The following is a 19,120-nucleotide window of genomic DNA, read 5'->3' on the forward strand; positions in this document are numbered from 1 at the left end:
GGCTAGCTATACTAGAATTTTCTTGATCCCGAAGCTCATGATGTCTCTTTCGGATTTGTCACAATGTCTTTAAACATGTCGATGGCATTCTTACCTAACTTAATGACATATCAAATTCCAAGTACTGTCATCATCAAGTGACAAAGCATTTTATACATCTAATTATCGCCAAACCTTTGACTTCTTCTTCTTATTCTCTTTTTCCATGCATTATATTTTCTCGCCGCCCACTAGCTAGTACGTGTTTACATATATATATATACACACACACACGCATAGAAAGAGAAGAAATATATAATTTTGAATCTCAAAAGTCAATCGATTCTGATATATCTTCGAACTTTGTGTTTTCCTGCTTAAGCGACTCTAGAATAATCCAGAGAACTGCATTTCTTTCTTTGTTCAATATAATGGAGGGGCTTTGTGTGAAGCTTTTTGAAGCTTCAAGGTTTGATCTACTTTCCTTTTTTTGCTATATTGTCATCAGTTTATGATGTAAAGTTAGTGAACGTTAATTAACTATTGTGGTTGATTTTTTAATTGGATGCAGAAAAAAGTATAAAATGAAGAGACGAAAAGCAGCAATGGGAATGGTAGACAGTTTTGAGGCGAGTCATGAAGGGATAAAAACTGTTGATATTCAGAAACGTTGTGAGTTTTCTGGAAGTTCTGATCTTTGCATCTACTTTGTCACTTGGAATATGAATGGAAAGGTAAATTTAGCACTTAATTAGCGGTCACAGTTTGTTGGTAAAGTTGCTGTCATGTGACTAGGAGGTTACGAGTTCAAGCCGTAAAAATATCCTCTTGTAGAAATGCAAGATAAGGCTGTATACAATAGACCCTTGTGGTCCAACCCTTCATCGGACCTCGCGCATAGCAGGAGCTTAGTGCAATGAACTATCTTTTTTTAATTTCTTCTTCTATTTTCCTATTTTATTTTTCACAAATTTTTGCATGATGTGAAGGTTCCATGCGAGGATATAGCAAAAATAGTTGGTGAAGAACGAAAATATGATCTATTGGTGATGGGTTTGCAAGAGGCTCCTCGAAACAACATTCTCAAGTTGTTGAAGAATACTTTGGCTCATACTCACATGTATGTATAAAAAAAATTTACACTCCTATTACTACAATTTAATCGGTCATAATAGGTTCTTATTATTTTTATTTTTATTTTACTATATATATCAGACATGTTAGGAAGAGTTACTTGTTGTAGTAGGTCAGCTTAATTTGATGATAAAAAAAATGTACATTATCCGTCACAAAATTTAAACTCTTCTCTCTTGTTTCTCTTTTTTATATTTTAAATATTCCAATATTTATGGAAAACATTATTGGGACCAATCATCTTTTCATAGGGTAGGTTGCATGCTTTTGAAATGGAAGGAAATAAATTAAAAGACGATAAGCTGAAACATGAATAGCCAGACAAGAAGCACCTTATAATTGATCTTTGACAATGACGACCCAACTAATATTCACGTGTTCTCACTCCAATTTATATTTTTGATTCTAGAAAAGTCGTGTATTCTCTGACATGCCGTATCTCATGAATTAACCTTCAAATTTTCGTGGTCACATTTTAAATTTTTAGGGGAAAAAAGAAGAAATGCATTGCATCAGACCACTAACTTAATATTATTGAAAAGTACTTGTCATAATTAAGATTAATTTCCTTATTATAGTATTATGACATTTTTTCCTTCATATTTGTGAGGAAGGCTATTAGGAAAAGCTGTAATGCAATCTCTACAGCTGTATGTGTTTGGCCCCAAGAATTCAGAGCAATTTACTAGAGGTATATTTTATTTCTTTATTTTTTTCAATATACTAAATTTTATGCTAATTGAATTGAATCTTGATTCTGTTGTTACTAATATTTGATTGGTTGACTTTATATAGAAGTAAAGGTGGATAAGCATGAAATTGGAGGATTAGGATGGTTAATCAGGAGAAAGAAAGGAGCAGTGGGTGTTAGAATTAGATACAAGGGCATACAAATGGTTTTTATTTCTTGTCACCTCTCTGGTAATTCCTTCTACTCTATTCCTCCTCATTTTAAACATACTAACCCGTTCAAAATTATATTTAAGTAAATAAAAGTGTATACTATTGTATTTTCTAATGATTGAATTTTTTTTACATAATGTGATCATACAATTATTTTGCCGCTAGTTCTACCTTCTTATTTAGACTTTAGAACTTGTATAGGCTTATATTCTTTGAAGGTAGTTTGTAGCTAGGCAGGTCGAATAATTGACCGACAATAGACTAATTGCTTAGAGTAGGTTGACAAATATACTACTAGAAAAACATTTTCATTCCCAAAGAAGAATATGGAAAATCCAGCTCTTTTTTGTTTGTGGGAATTGGGAAAGGAAATTCATTACGCAAAGTTGGTATCGTAAAAATTCAAAGTTTATTGACTTCCATCAAGTTTGGGCCTGAAAAATAGTACGGTCTAGTTAGTTTTCGGACTGGTCATTCAAAAATAATCAGCGTTTGCCAAGTCATTGAAAAATAGTTACTATTTTGCTGCAACAAATACCGGTCCACCATAATATACTGGAGTTCGGTGCGCCTGTGTATGAACTTCCAGCATATTATGCTGGACCGGTATACTTTGCAGGCACCAGTATAATATACTGGAGACTGAAACACCGATGCTCCAAACTCCAGTATATTATGCTGGTTATACTGGAACTCCAGTACATTACGCTGGAGTATTTTTTCGGATTTTGAACAGTGTTTTTGTTCAGATTTATCTTTACATGAAAAGTGGCTAAATTTCGATTACTTTTGAAACTGTGGCTATTTTTGAATGACCACTTGTAAATCTAGCTATTTTTGAATTTCTCCCAAAAAGTTTATATGGCAAGTTACATATTTGGTCGGTTGATCAAAATTAATTATATTCGATAGTTAATATAAAAAAAATACACTAGTATAAAATATATTGTATATTATATATTAATTAAACAAAAAATATGTATTTTACCGGCTATTATTTACTATGTAGTTTTCCCAATAAACTTAGATGTTGCCCACGACGCATCTAGGCCCAAACTTTTTGTGTCTTTGCTTCTATTCTTTTTTATTTGTTATAATAAACATTTAACCGTGGGACAAAAGAGTTTTTACCTTTGAAGTCTCATCAAAGTAATGCAGAGTAGAATTACAACCATTAGAGTCTCCAATATTTTTTTCTTATAGGTGGTCATAATTAAATCATTAAATAAAACTGGTGAATTTCATGTAGGAATTTGGAAATAATACCCTCTTTTACTGTCTCTTGGAAAAAGGCCAAAGGTAATCATAAATTTGCTACAATTGGCTAGAAAGGAATATATTACTCAGAGCTATAAAACATCATGATGTCTATTTCCTTTTTTTTTCAGCTGTTGACATTATTTTTCTGAATGATCATTTTTTTCTTCATTTGACTCCAACTGCAGCTCATGCTCGTAATGTGGAAGAGAGGAACAATCAGTTCAAGCATATATCAAACTCTCTCTTTTCAAAGAATACGAATCCTTATTCTAGACCAGCACAGCTTACTGTATGGTTGGGAGATCTTAACTACAGATTACAAGGCATCAATTCCTATCCTGCTAGAGATCTCATTCATGGAAATCTCCACGAAGTATGTATATTTCATATATTTAAGTTATATACGCTAAAGGGCAGCCCGGTGTACTAAGCTCCCGTTATGCGTGGATTTCCGGGAAGAGCCGAACCATGAGGGTCTTTGTACGCAGTCATACCCTGCATTACTGCAAAAGGCTGTTTTCACAGCTCGAACCCGTGACCAGTGACCTCCTGGCAACAAATTTACCGGTTACGCCAGGGCTCCCCTTCTTAAGTTATATATGCTGACAGTGCAAATTTTCTTAATGTATATAACTTAACTTTTCATATGAACTTCCTTTAGATCAACTTGGGTTTTTGGAAGGAAAAAGAAGGCTATTTTAAACAATTACTAACCTTCCAAATTTTTTGAATATTTGTTTGACTAAAGCAGATGCTAACTAGCAAAGATCAGCTTTTACAAGAAGCAGAAAGAGGTGAGATATTTAATGGGTATTGCGAGGGTGCATTAGCTTTCAAACCAACTTACAAATATGATATTGGAAGCAGCAGCTATGATACCAGTCACAAGGTAATTAATTAGTCTAAATCTTATTACTTCTTCTCTCCCAATTTATTTAACCATTTGATAGTTTAAAATGTTAATTTGACTTGCGTAGTTGTGAAAAAAAGGTTAAACTACTAGTTGAAAAGTTGATTAAATAGAGAAAAATCAAATTAAAGTACTATACATTGGTTAATCAAATAAGCTTGAGAATTTGAACTTACAAAAATTGTTTAAAGCATTACTTAAGCGAGATATATTGGAAATGACACCAAGTAACCACTTTTAAGCATGCTATTTAAAATATATCCACACTTTATAATGTACTTAAATATTAGATAATTTTGCTCAAATTTCAGGACACGATGTCCTAGACTTTAAACCTCAAAATCCAAACTTCAGGACATCGTGTCCTAAAGTTCGAAAATTATGACCCGAAATTTGAATCTTATGTCCTAAATTTTAGCCTAGTAGTTCAGAAATTCAGGACACTTAGTCCTGAATTTTAAATTAGCAGCTCAAAAATTCAGGACACTAATCTTTAAACTCATTATAAATTGGGAATATATTTTAAATAGCGGGCTTAAAAGTGGCTATAGCTGCACTTCATCCTTAGATATACGTAGAAATGATTCCTCTTTGGATAATAGGTACTGTAGCTGGTATTCTTGTAATCGGTTTAATAGGTATTTTCTTTTATGATTCATATTCCGGATTGGGTTCATCCCTGTAGTAATCGAATGAATTGAGTCGTCAACATGAAAGCGTAAGTACTCAACGGGATTCCCTTCTTTGTTTGTTTGATTCGAAGGAGAAGGGCCCGTTGAGTTCTTAAGAATCATAATATTTTTTTCGTTTCAGGTAGCCACTCTAAAGGGCTGCTATTTAAGAATTAGCCAGTGCATCCTGGATTTTAATTTTTCAGTTCAAGTTTTCAGTATAAAAATGTCCTGAGTTGTCCTGAAGTTAAAATTTTTAGTTTAAAATTTCAGGACAAAAATAACTATTGGATAATCCCTAAATAACACCCTTCAAAATGGCTATATGTACACTTACCCCGGATATACTAACATATGACTAAATTGAATAATAGAAAAGTACTGTGACCTATAAATTAGGATATAGGAAATATTTTCTTTTAATTACAAAACACTTAATTAAGGATTTGGTATCTTGATTTGACATTAATTGTTTTGTTATCTTTATCGTTAAACAGGTTAGAGTACCATCGTGGACAGACAGAATATTGTTCAAGATAGACAGTAACAAAATCAATGCAACTTTACATTCTTATGAAGCAATTGAAAGCATCCGCAGCTCTGATCATAAGCCAGTGAAAGCTCATCTATGCTTAAAATTGACAGATATTCAAACAACGGATTCACAAATCTTGTTGCAGAATCATCACACTGATTAATGCTTTATTCTTTAAACATTCTTTTATTGTTGTCCATTCATGTTTTACGACGGAGTTACGCATTCTTTTTTCCTGCGTCTTCGTGATCAACTGTAATTTTAAACCTTTGTTAGTACCGTCTTTGTCCAAGAATTTTTGTAAATTATATATGGTAACAATAAATTTGGTCTTTCTTTTCATGGCTTAATTCCTTTAAGATATACTTCGATAATGCATCTTCTTCTTTTAAAGGACAGGCTTTACTACTATATATAGTTTCTTTGGCTTATATATACCAACAGTTAATTTGAAATTTTTACAATGAGATCGTAGTAGAATATAACTTTCATATTTTGTCAGAATTGTTGTGGGGGGGACCATATAATGATTCAGTGATATGATTTGATTTTCGCAGTTATACATGAGGGGATACTTCTGGATATATAGTGCCAGAAACAAGAGAAACGTATCTCTAAACTAAAATTTGTACTCATCTGCTTCTTTGCATTGAATTTCATCCATGGACAGACTGTCCTCTCAAAAACAACACTATTAATTGGACGCATCTATCGGCAATGTACCCAATAATATTGGGAAGTATATATAACCCAATGTTAATATCTTGATAGTATATGAGAAGTGATAATTAACTTTGTTTAGTAAAATATTGTGATATTTGTGAGCAACACATATACTGGAAAATCAATGACCAGGAAAGGAGCCGATTCAGAATTTAGATGACATGAGTTTCGAGTCAAGAGAGTAACTTCTAAGAGGCATATCTAATTCTATATATATATATATATATAGTTATTGCGCGTATGTGTATAGTTCGACTGTCAAGTACTAGATTCTGCCTAATTTTAAAACTCACGGTTGGATCTGCCATAACCAGTGTAACTCGTGTCATGTAACGCAGTAACATGCCCTAAGAGATGATGCCATTTTGGTGTAAAGCCATTATTTTTATGCTTGTTTGAAAGCAACCATCCACTGAGTTGTTTAATGCTAAGTTGAGGGAAGCCGCAATTATTGTGTGAATGCTAACCAATCAAACCAAGACCAATAGTATTACTTAAGATTCATAAATTCCGACAACGACATATGTACTGATTTAGTGACATGTTACTCGCATATACCAATTAAATGATAACGCATTGCCATGCCTTTTTAAAAAAATTGAAGTATCCTAAGTTTCATAACTAATCTTCTAGAAATTGAAATACTTTAAAGCAATTTGGGAAAGTAGGTTAATTCTTTTGTTGGGAGTTGGGGGGAAGGGATTATTCCCCTTCTGATTGTGAAGTCTTTAACTTCTACTTCTTCCGGTCCAAAATAAGTGATTTTTTGATATTTTTACACATATTAAGAAATCCACCTTTTAGCATTAATTAGCAATGGAATTGACCATATTAACCTTTACTGTCTCACTTAAATACTCCTAACACATATTCCAACACTATTTACTCCAAGGACAATATAGAAAAAAAATAATTAATTCATTCTTGAAATCTGGAAAAAATCACTTATTTTGGACCACAAGAAAAAAGCCAAAAAAATCACTTATTTTGGACCGGAGAAAGTAGCTATCTAGACACAAGAATATTTTACTTGCCAAAAAAATACTGTTTTTGTAAATATATATGGCTTCTTCTTTTTTCAAAGTTTAACAAGAATTTTTTTTCTTATAGAGATGGCATAAGATATTGGTCAGTCCTCACAACATTTTTCCTTATTGACCCACATTAAAGAAAATACTACGACAAATTGTTATATACTAAAATCAAAAGGCTGCATATGATAATCTCAAATATTAAATGCTAAGAGTTGCGGATAATTTAGCTTAATATATTAATTGTCATATAGATGATTAGAGAATACAATAAGGACAAAGCGTAGCTATCTTCATCGGTATTGTTTTGTGATTCTGTTGAATAATTTGGCCAATGACAATACTCAACAATATTACTGATCAGAGTTCATACCTAGATTCATAAATAAGTATTTCAACAGCTAAAAAAAAGAGAAGAGCTACAGTATATATAAGCACATAGATATATTTGTGTATAACAAACTAGCCAACTATAGCACTCAACTCACTACATTTCCATAAATTATCCGCATGTCCTTTTTTGACATAATAACCTACGTATCAAATTCACCAAAATATTATACGATTACAATTCCCCATTTATACAATTGATATCCAAGTAATCCACCCTTATACATATAATTGCATACATTACTTTTCTTAATTCTATATCTTTAAAATTGTTGTTTAATATGCTCCAAAGTCTCTTAATTGGAACTGAGTTGTCTTCCTTGGTACATTTTCCGAGTGCCGTAGTCCCAATGTAAGTGACACATCCCCAGCCGGCTGAGACCCAAATGTGGCATTTGAATTAGCAACCAAATCAGCCGCGTCGGCCGCCGTGAAGTAGCGGTTGACGGTGGTTGAAACGTCGTGTGTGGCGGAGGATGCGGTGGCGGTATCATCTTGAAGCATTACTAGTTGGTTTCCCAAGGCGTACTGCCTATAATTTATGATGTTCTTTGAAAGGTCTCTTTCATTAGCATTAAATTCGGATCTTACTGATAATGGCATTGTTGTTGTTGTTGCCGATGTAGCCATGTTGCTAATCTTGTCGTGCATTAAAGTTTGTGCAGACACTTGATTTTCTTGCTCCTCCTCTTCTTGATCTTGATCCGTTTCCTCTTCTTTTGTTTCTTGTTGGTACATCTCTTCCACCATAGGTTTCCACAACCGAACCCTAGCATTTATAAACCAATTTGATACCTGAAAATCGTAACAATTAGAATTTAAGTTCTATGCATTGACATTATAAATTTTTAAGAATTCAATGATAAGCCCATAAAATTTATAATTGATACGATGATATAATAAGATGTTAATTACACTGACAGGGTAAAACCTGTGAATGTATATTAACAATGACAGTGACCATATTAAGAATTCACTTTTAGCATTAATTAACAATTGAAAATATAACAAATACTCACAAGTTCTTTACTCCAAAAGCAACTTATGAAAAAAAATTATTCTTAATATCTAAAAAATCAAATATTATGAACCATAAATAAAATAAAAAATTAATTAAAACGGAGGGAGTAACTTTTATCACAAAGTTGAGGGGATCTAATTAATAGAGTGGATGAAGTCATAAATGCTAACTACTGCACTTAATTTGTTGAGGACACATTAATTACATGAGACCAAATTAATGCAAGAGTGACAGTATTTAAAAATCAACCGTGCGAATGTCCTATGCTAAATGAAGGGTACTGAAAATCAGACAAAAGTGTTGGATCTATCGCTCTGCCAGATACTTGCAGTAAATCAGAGGAAATGTGGCATCTATTTGTCAAATAGCTGCCTTTTACCTTTCCATTCTCAAATAGGATTACTGTACTAGCTACAGTAGTTAACAGCGAAATTAATAATCACATCCTTACGCTTAATTACACACAGCTTCAATTAACACCAGTTAAGTCCTTTGATAATGGTGCATTTAATATGACCTGAAATGTTTTCTTTATAAACCTATTAAGCTTGTAGTATTTTATTGCTTTAAATAGACAAATATCTTACAATTAATTGTGAATAGAATTATAAATCTACTATAAGTAGGTCACTGATGCAGCTACTAGGAGCACCACCTATCGTAGCTATAGGGAACAACATGGGGTGATCAGTGTATTAGCTAAAAGAAGGTGCTTAGAAGAAGCTCTTTGACAGACTAAGCTACTAGGGACAGGGGCGGAGCTGAAGCTCGACTACGAGTTCAACCAAACCCAATAATTTTTACTTAAACATTATATTTATATTAACAAATTCATTAAAGATGTACAGATATTATGTTTTGAATTCAGCTATTAGCACTTAAAGTCGTGTCGTTTTAAAATCCTAAATTCATAAAATTAAAATATTAGCTCCACCTCCAACGAGGGAGGGGCACCACCAAGAATTCATGTATGATGCAACCACGGCAACACGACCCATTAAAATTCTACAATTGGGGTTTGGGGTGGGTAGCGAGTAGGCAGACCTTACCCCTACCCCGATAGAGCAGAAAGACTATTTCTGATAGACCCACGGCTCAGGAAGGCAGAAAGAAAACGAGAAGAGACAATATATCAGTATCGTCAATAGAAACTATAAATCTAGTAGCAACATCATAAAAATCATAAAATAGATGACATGCAATAACAATAACCAGTAATTAAAGCCCGGAGCTATGAAAAACAGAAGGATAGTATGGACACAACCTTAACCACTGTCCTTCTGAGATCATCCCTATCAAACTAGCCGCACCCCGGTACGAAGTAGAAAAAAGCTCGACTACCTCCTAGCTTACAACCCTAATGCTCGACCCCCACACCTTCCTATTAACGGTCATGTCCTCAGAAATCTGTAGCCATGCCATGACCTGCCTGATCACCTCTCCCCAATACTTCTTAGGCCGCCCTTTACCTCTTCTCGTATCCACCAAAGCCAACCGCTCACACCTCCTCACTGGAGCATCAGGGCTTCTCCTCTGTACGTGCCCGAACCATCTGAGCCTCGCTTCCCGCATCTTGTCATCCACATGGGTCACGCCCACCTTCTCCCGAATATCTTCATTCCTAATCTTATCCATCCTAGTGTGCCCGCACATCCACCTCAACATCCTCGTCTCTGCTTCCTTCATCTTCTGGATATAAGTGTTCTTAACCGGCCAACACTCTGCCCCATACAACATGGCCAATCTAACTACCACTCTATAAAACTTACCACAAAATATATTATATACTACTCCATCCGTTCCAATTTATGTGAACATGTTTGACTGCGCACGAAGTTTAAGAAAAAATAAAGATTTTTGGAATTTGTGGCCCTAAACATGTCAGAAACGAGTCCAGAGTATTTGTGTGGTTATAAAAGCTTATCACTAATGATAGACTTAGAAGTTTAAGCTAAATTATTTTCAAATTTAAAAATGGATGATTCTTTTTGAAACGGACCAAAAAGGAAATAGATTCACATAAACCGGAACGGAGGGAGTACAAGTTTTCCTTAAAGAATTGTCCTAATAATTTAAACACGTGGCTTATAAGACTCACTAGATAAGTTTAAATGCAGGATATTGTCCTCATCCCTCTATATTAGGAAGTTTAGAATACAAGAACGGCAAGCATTCCGCTTCTAAAACAAGATTAAAGTGTCCTCTCGCATCAGAAGGCCTAGAATACCCGTCAATGAAGAGTGTCATTAACAAATTAAGGGAGTCCTTTTCTTTTTTTTCACGGCTAAGTTTGCTCATGAATAATCCACGTGTGGCTGCTAATATGATCATCTCCAAAAAATTTGCCTTAATGTGTGGTAGATCAACTATAAGAAGGATATATGTGTGGGGAGAAGACCCTCACTAAGTTACTGATAAATAATAATCTGATATTTTTATATGTCTATAGTGATTAAAATGTAATTGTGAGTATTAATGTTGAATATAGCTCTTAAAATTGCTGAATTAGAGTGTGAAAATGTCATTTCGTATAGTATAATGTATTGAGTTCAAATGGAGAGCCAGCGGAGGATGTTTTGTTGTTTTAAATTTCCCTCCCTCTTTTGTTTTTGAATATTATGTACAAGATGTCAAGACATAAACGGATAAAAAATCAACCAGGAAAATTCTATCGTGTAATATGAAGCATAATTAGTAGTAGTAATATTATCTTGTGAAACAAAAAAAAAGGTACATTTGAGTTAAGAGTGTTAATTAGGAGCATTATTGGAAGGCAGTAAAATTCATTTTGAAGTACTTAAGGTGATCTATATGTTGGATTGACACTCAAAGCTTTGATGTTTTATTTGAAGTAAATTTTAAATAACACAAGAACTTAACTATATAACTATTGAACCAAACACTTGAGAAACTCTATTTGTATGAAAAATACCTTTCTTGTCCTGAATGTGCCATTGGATAAGTACCTTTAGAAAACCACAAAGTACTCAAGCACTGAGCCTTAATGTTGCTATAATTTTACAGCTATCTCAGATATTACTCCAGATGATGACATATGTAAATAGTATTACCAATAATATACACAATCTTAAACCTGGTGGTATTGAATTTTCCACAGGTTGCTGCTATCATATGATCATATTATGCGTTCACATTCAACCGTAGTTTTGGACTAAGTTAGAAAGTATAGTATATTTTTCCTACCCGAATTATTTTTCATTAACAAATATTTAGTGTCACATCAAACATGCACGTCCTAACTACCTATTCAATAATGTTTTATAAGGGCTAGGCTTTTTATGTAATTTATATTCGTTGTTTATAGCTATATTGCTGGTAAAGAAGTCAGTAATTAACAGCTTCAGATTAGTTTTATACACATCATATATAACGTGAGAATTATCTTATTATTCAATCAAATGTTAAAACTAGTCACTACTGTCAGAACTAGACGTGGAAAAGTTGCAAATGCCTGCTGCTGTAAAAGATAACGTAACATGAAAGCCTATATACCAAGTTAATTTCACGTAGAGCTACTGAAACTTACCCACCATAACAGTAAATTATCAAAAGTTTAGGACATTAAAGTAGCATATGTAACTTTACCCACTATACTTACATTTTTGTTTTCCAACATTAATTTTATTTACATTCCTATCTTGATGGATTAAGGCACTCGAAAATAAGTTTTTCTTTATAGAAGAAAATAATTAAGTAGTTATCAAACTAATTAGAAAGCAAAATGAATATTCATAGGCTCGATTAAAAAAAAACAAAAACAAAAAAGAAGAGCTTTTGATGGTTTCCCTTTTAACGATAATTATAAGAAAAGAAAACGTAATTATGTGGCATCACCTCTGATCAAAGGTATCCTACGGTCTGTCATCCTACTCCCCTACAAAATCTTCTTAAAATAGTAGCAGGAAGAATGCACTGAAAAACTGGTTTGAAAAGGTCAAATAGTAGTAGTAGTAGTACTAAAATAGAAAAATGTATCTTCTACTTAAGGTGCAACCTCACCAAATTCATTTCTTTTACTTTTTTCTATCATCTACCTTTTCCAGCCCCAAGGATAAAAAATCACGAAGGAAGAAAACACTAGGTTTAAGAAAGAGTTTAATTTAAAGCAGATCAGGATCCACGATTTAAATTCAATTAGTTCAACTTTGCATAATTTTTTTTTTATAATAGTAGAGTTATGAGTTCAAATCTAATATTCGTTAAAATTTTAATATATATATATATATATATATATAGAGGACAACTTGAAGGTGTATATATACACACACTTCATATCGAAAGTTTTGATATCAGATGAACTCATAACTAATTGACTACATTCGCATCTAACTTAAATTGTAAAAACAATTTACACTATCAGATATTTTATAGGACAACTTGAAGTAACTATTCATACTAAGTGAAAAAATTATACTAGTATTCCTTATAAGTAAAAAAAAAAAAAAAGATATAGGATAGAGGACATGCGCCAAGGGAAAAGGTAGCGCAGATAAATGACTACAACAACAAAGATGAGTTATCCTTTTCAAGAGATATGACAGCATCTGATATATAGTAGTAATAGAGAAAAAGATGTAATGAGTACCTGATTTTTGGATAAACCAGTCTGCCTAGACAACAAATGCTTGTCTGCTTCACTTGGATACCTGAATACACAAAGGTGTAAAAAGCAAAGGCTTATAATGACATCACTTTCCTCCCATTTCATAATCCGACAACAATCCTCAATACAATTCTTGCATGGCAAAAGTTCATATCTTCTGCTGCTCTGTCTGCACTAATCCATATATAAGATTCCAATGCATCTCTTCCTACAAATTCCATATTCACTGATTCACCCACCAACCATGTCTAAATTTATGTTTTCTCGAATTCTTCAAATATAATATTTTTGAAGGATTCAATATAGGCAGTGACGGAATCACATTCAACCAAGGGGCCCCTTCGCCGAAAAGTAACACTATATTGCTAAATAAATTTTTATGTTTTATGAATATTTACTATATGTTCACTTCCCTTAACTCTTCGGTATATCTACCTTTTTATATTTTGATACCTCTTGGTGAAAATTCTGGTTCCACTACTTAATATAAGTACGACAATATTCTAGAGAGTCCGAGCAACATCGATCTCAATGACATCCAATTTGCAAACGTTTTCTTCTTAATTAAATGATCTATCTATTGTATGATGTAGATTATTGTTATAGATATATAAGAGCTGGCAAGAGGTTCTAGATTCAAATATTACCGTTACTAAGAAGTTTAAAATATTTTCACATGTTATCCATGAAAAATAATTAGATATACTTGAGAGGCGTGTTCAAATATAATATATTCAATTATTAAAAATGTACTCTCTCAGGCTACTTAAATATGTAGATGATGTGATCTCATTTAATCATGAATATTAGCACATAGTTATAGAAGTGATAAAGAATTGTTTTATATATATATATGGTTGAAATTTTATACCGAAATGATAGGGGCAAAATTAATAATTTTTAACTCATTTATACCTAAATGATATGAAATCACTTTAGAGAAGTACTATCTAAAAGACATGTTTCTCCATGAAATGATCTCTAAAGAGCACTGTTAGTAATGTAACTGATCATTTTCTACTTGCCATTTGCTATTTTTTTTCTTCCTTTGGAGATGTTTTTTGTTATTCTTCCTTTTGGATTTGTCATTTGTGCTACAATAATGTGCATAATAAAGAACAATAATAATTGAATCAAAGAAAGAAAACTTTTCAAAGATTAATAATAATTGAATCAAAGAAAGAAAACTTTATTGTTGGACAGAGAAACTCTTTTAGCAAGCATATTTTGACTAAACTATATTAAGAAAATATGGAACCACCTCATAAAACTCTTTAATAAATTACCTAAAAGAATAAGTGTTGAAAATTAAGGACAATTGGATCTCTTTTCTTATTGTATGGAGTAGTTCTAAAATAGAGGACTGTGAAAATTAGTAATTACTTATACAAGTGCTTGACAAAAAGTGTGTTATGATTATGCATAAATTTGAGGCATAGGCAAAGTCAGTCCTCCCCTTAGAAGGAAATATGAAATCTTCCCTTTCTCTCCTGACAAAATAAAAGATACGCATTTGGTAATTGAGGGGCCGGAGACTATCTGATTTTTCCTCAACAACCCAAAATGAAGGAAGAAATGGGAATATATATGCACATAAAAGGCCTAGAGATGTGTCATGTGTGATGAAAGATTTAACTTATATACGGTAACAATATAATATAAATATTGTTTATATTATAAGTGTTTTATCTTCTTGTAGGAAGTTAGCTACTTTATTTTCCGATTTACTAATCCCAATTACTATGGAAAGTATATATTATTATTATTATTATCTTTTAAGAGACTTGACCATGTAAAGGTTCAGAATAATAAGGGCAGTGCAAAAAGAATTTTGCGTTCACGCGGTATTTAGGGAAGGGTCGCACCTCAAAATGGTGTGAGGTAGGCAGTCAGAAGCAGATGTAGTGTTCTACCGACGAGTTCGATTGATCTCATAACTTTCGACACAGTAAGAATTTGTATATAAATATTCATTAAAATTAAAAAAATACGTAGTAGATATGAATCTATAACTAGAAAAATATAATGAGTTCAATGCTAAAAACTTAAAAGTTGAACTCATAGAGTTTAAATCATGGATCCGCCCCTGTAGGCAGCCTACTCTTATACAAGAATAGTGGCTAATTTTATGGCTTGAATCGGTATCCTATAGGTGAGACCGAGATAATTTGACTATTGCTCCAAGACTACCTTCCTAAAGGTTCAGAATACTAAATATGAAATTTTTTGTGAACCTTTAAGCAGTGTGCATGTGATACGTAGCAGAGTATACTGTCTGCGCCGCAGGCACCAAATAGAAAGCAGAAAGAAAGATAAAGAGAGTGAGAGTGGAGAACGTACGGATGAAGAAAATGCTCAAAAAGCCATGCCCTTAAAACATTAACAGATCGTTCAGGCAACCCTCTTTGCGGCCTCCAAGCATCAGAATCCAACATTCCCATTTGGTGAAGTGCCTTTTGCTGCCTCAACTTTTGGTCAAGCATTTTCAACCTCGGCGTCTCTCCTTTAGTCAAACCACCACTTCCCGTCACATCTTTCTCCCCAAGATACTTACATGTCTGCTTCAGCTGAGCTACAATGGCATCTTTTATACACCTAAAATGCCGCGACATCGCCTTCTGTGCTAACGCCGTGTACGGCGCTGCTGCCCCATATCCGATCATTGAATCAAATGAGTTCACCATCGCCTGCATTTGCTCACAGTAACGCGTGTATCTTGCATCTACCTGTTAAGAATAATATTAGTACACCCAAAAAAATGTTTTTTAATTATATCAAACACATGGTGTGCAATTGTGCATAGATCTGAAAAAAGCCTAAATGATGGAATATGCGTAGCACGAAGCATCGTTGTGTTGCACTTTTCCAGCAAAAGATCAAAGCCGCGGCTTCACATTTGTTATAAAATTAATTTACTGACATCTTCTTAGTACTACAGGGAATTTAATGAACGTGGGGAGCAATTGATATTGTGTGGCTTGTTGTCGGATAGTGGATTATTTAAACAGATTTTTCAAGATTTTAGCAGTGTACTATTTCCTAAAATGACACTTTAACAAAGGTTAAGCATAATAGGAAACCATCATTGTAACAAAATTAAACACTGTTGGCCTCAATAATTCACGATTATATATATAAAAAAAGACCTCAATCTGGAAGAAAGAATCAAGAAATGGTCCCAAATGTAGCAGTTGATAAATCATTAGCTTCTTTTAATAACAAAATTTTTATTAAAGATTTTTCCTAATAGCTTCCTAAATACTAAACTACAACCTATAATGGGGGCATGTCGTTCGTTGCTCGACATGTACCCTTCCCTTATGGTAAATCGTGTTAAGTGACACGTAAAAAGTGCAACAATAATAATTAAAACGTAATTAGAGGTAAGGTGTAGTACAAATCCTATATTAATCTAATGTCATTAGGTAATCAGCTTTTGTCTATTTTTGAAAATGGACCCTTTAACAAGCTAGTTTTTGACGTTTTACTAACAAGAAAAAGAGAAAGGGATAAATTATAAAGAAGTTACATGCCTCATCTAGCATAGATAACAGCTTGATTTTTCTCCTTTGATATTCAGATCTTTCAGCAGCCGACAATGGAGGATGATCTTTTAAGGAACCACGATCTTCACTCTCTGTGTTGGAATTAGGGTTTTCATCTTCATATTTTTTGACCCTTTGGTTCTTGAAATTTCCCCTCCCAACACAGCAAAATTCTTCTAGTAATTCTTGAGCAGCTTTTACATATCGGGAATTTCTGAGAACATTTGTCATTCTAGGAGATGCTGCTGCATATCCAACATGAACTTGATGATTACTGTGTGGAGCAGTACGATGATCCATAATTACTCCTGAATGTAACAGTTGATGGTGGTTGTTGTTGTTATTAATCGCTCCGAATAATCCTTGATTATTGTTCAAGTAAATTCCTCCATTTCCAATCCTTAAATCCTCCAGTTTTGCAGCTGCTTCAAAATTCCTAGAAAGTGACAAAGATAGACCTTGACCATCTACTACCCTCCCAATTCTTGTAGAATTGTCTTCTCCACTACTACTTCCTGTCGAAAACATAATTATGGTATCAGAGCTGGCAGAAGTCTGAGTTAGAGTTTCACCATCACCCTTTATTAAAAAGAATTCTGAATCATGTGAGAGGCGTGTTGAATACCTGGAACCCATGTGAACTGAGATGGAGGTTCCACAGCTGTGGAATTAAGCAAGTGAAATCCTTGATGATGAAGAAGACTGTTAGTGTCTGCTGAGTTGGGAAGTAACATGTGAAGTGAAGACGATGAGCGAGGTGGAGATGACGCTTTAATATGAGAATTCATGAGTGGTAGCTGCATGAAAATTTCCGGTGTTTCAATTAGCCATAAAAGAGAAGAAAAAAACCTTCTACGGTAGTAAATAGAGTTGAAGTAATCCAGTGAGAGTCAAGGTCAAGGTTGATTGATAAGAATCCCATTAAAAATAATTGATCTAATTGCGCTTTCAGTCTCCAAATTTTTGACGATTACTGCTCCAATATTTGATGAGTACATAGTCTTATCTAATTAATGATTACCAGTTAATTACCTCAACTTCGTTTATTGATGGTGGAAGCAGCTGCTGCTGCTCCTTTTGTGGCCATTGCCGATAATTACTTGATTGGATCTGATCATCCAAAATGTCCGTGGCGGCTTTCCGCCACGCAGACGGGTAACTGATAATCTCCGTCAACATACCTCCGCCGTCATAAACCGCACCTGACGGCTCTTCTACTTGCTGTGGCGGTGGCGGAAGTGGCTCAAAGCCTTGTATTCTTAACATGTCCTCATGCTTCGTCGCAGATCTCTCATATACACTAGAGAAATTGTAAAATCCTTGTTGAAAACTTTGGGACATCGAATTTTCCTTTTGAGGAATTAAGTTCTCAAGGAAGGTATACTAAGCTTGTAACTTTTGCCTATGTATTAAAAGAATTATTTGAGTCCGTTCATATGGTTTTATCTCATCTATATATCAATAGATGAGCTTGTTTGAGAGTTGAGACCAGACCATTTCTTGTCTTGAAGCTGCTCAAGTTAAAAAAAGAAAAAGAAAAAGAGAGAATATTGTAAGATTTATCAGTACAAAAAAAGGTCAAAAAATAGAATGAAAATGAACCAAAAAACAAGCATAAACCGCTCAACAAATAACATATATGAGGAGTTGAAGGTATGTGAAAAAAATCCATTTGATTTGGTTGATAATAGATAAATTGAAGTAGAATAAATACCAGTAAAAGATACAAGGATGAGTAGACTTCAGCCTTGAATAGAATTCAAGAATTTTTTTTTCTATGTGCAAATCTTGTAAGGGTTTGATCTTTGTTGTTGGATATAGGAAACTCCTTTAATGGAAACTGAGTATTATTTCTCAATCAAATAAGAAACAAAGACAGAAGAAGAGAATGGGTCGCCTTCTCTCTTTCTCTTCACTATCACCTCCCTTCGCTTTCACCTAAACTTTTTTATATCTAAGATATATAATATAGTATAATATAATTACCAACTTATCATTTGTATATGTGCTTTTAAAGTATAAAAAATGTAAAAGAAACAAGTGGTAGTGAAAGTCACTGCTAATAAAGGTTGAAATTTTGTTATCCTATGAAAAGCACTACTTCCATAGTTCAAGGCTTTGTTATACCACTTCTTTTAATTGTTTTTACTAATATATATATCTTTCCTTTTTTTTTTCTATAATTAATGGGAAGTCTCCTTTATAAGGCACGCACACAAGGTAAGCATACATTAGTTTATTTTTATATGGTTTTTAACCTTACAAAAAGGGTTTAGTGATATAAACACCACTTTTGGTGACACAAGTTAAGCGTATCTTTATTTGTTTATTGTTTCCCTTTCTGAAAATTTAAATGGTTCTTCATTTTTTAAATCCTTCTTTCGTACACCATTG

The 19,120-nt window shown here is 33.5% G+C and overlaps 2 protein-coding genes across 3 annotated transcripts; one reads left to right on the forward strand and one right to left on the reverse strand.

The window, feature by feature from the left end:
* Nucleotides 1-206: 206 nt before the first annotated feature.
* On the forward strand, nucleotides 207-5,734 carry LOC104223662 (type IV inositol polyphosphate 5-phosphatase 11). Its single transcript, XM_009775132.2, has 8 exons — nucleotides 207-448; nucleotides 551-713; nucleotides 969-1,099; nucleotides 1,728-1,804; nucleotides 1,909-2,034; nucleotides 3,462-3,649; nucleotides 4,028-4,165; nucleotides 5,355-5,734. The coding sequence occupies exons 1-8, from the start codon at nucleotides 411-413 to the stop codon at nucleotides 5,553-5,555; spliced, it is 1,062 nt and encodes a 353-aa protein (XP_009773434.1). The 5' UTR covers nucleotides 207-410; the 3' UTR covers nucleotides 5,556-5,734.
* A 1,839-nt stretch (nucleotides 5,735-7,573) lies between these two features.
* On the reverse strand, nucleotides 7,574-18,616 carry LOC104223661 (BEL1-like homeodomain protein 4). Of its 2 annotated transcripts, none has more exons than XM_009775131.2 (7): nucleotides 18,441-18,616; nucleotides 17,759-18,237; nucleotides 17,352-17,523; nucleotides 16,715-17,241; nucleotides 15,522-15,907; nucleotides 13,164-13,224; nucleotides 7,574-8,331 (listed from the first exon to the last, which is right to left on the reverse strand). In XM_009775131.2, the coding sequence occupies exons 2-7, from the start codon at nucleotides 18,065-18,067 to the stop codon at nucleotides 7,813-7,815; spliced, it is 1,974 nt and encodes a 657-aa protein (XP_009773433.1). In that variant the 5' UTR covers nucleotides 18,068-18,237; nucleotides 18,441-18,616; the 3' UTR covers nucleotides 7,574-7,812. The 2 variants fall into 2 exon arrangements, with proteins under 2 accessions (XP_009773433.1, XP_070028424.1); XM_070172323.1 differs by having other exon boundaries at nucleotides 15,522-15,903; nucleotides 16,711-17,241.
* Between the last annotated feature and the right edge of the window lie 504 nt (nucleotides 18,617-19,120).

Source organism: Nicotiana sylvestris, chromosome 4 (genome assembly GCF_000393655.2).
Source record: "Nicotiana sylvestris chromosome 4, ASM39365v2, whole genome shotgun sequence".
Taxonomy (NCBI): domain Eukaryota; kingdom Viridiplantae; phylum Streptophyta; class Magnoliopsida; order Solanales; family Solanaceae; genus Nicotiana; species Nicotiana sylvestris.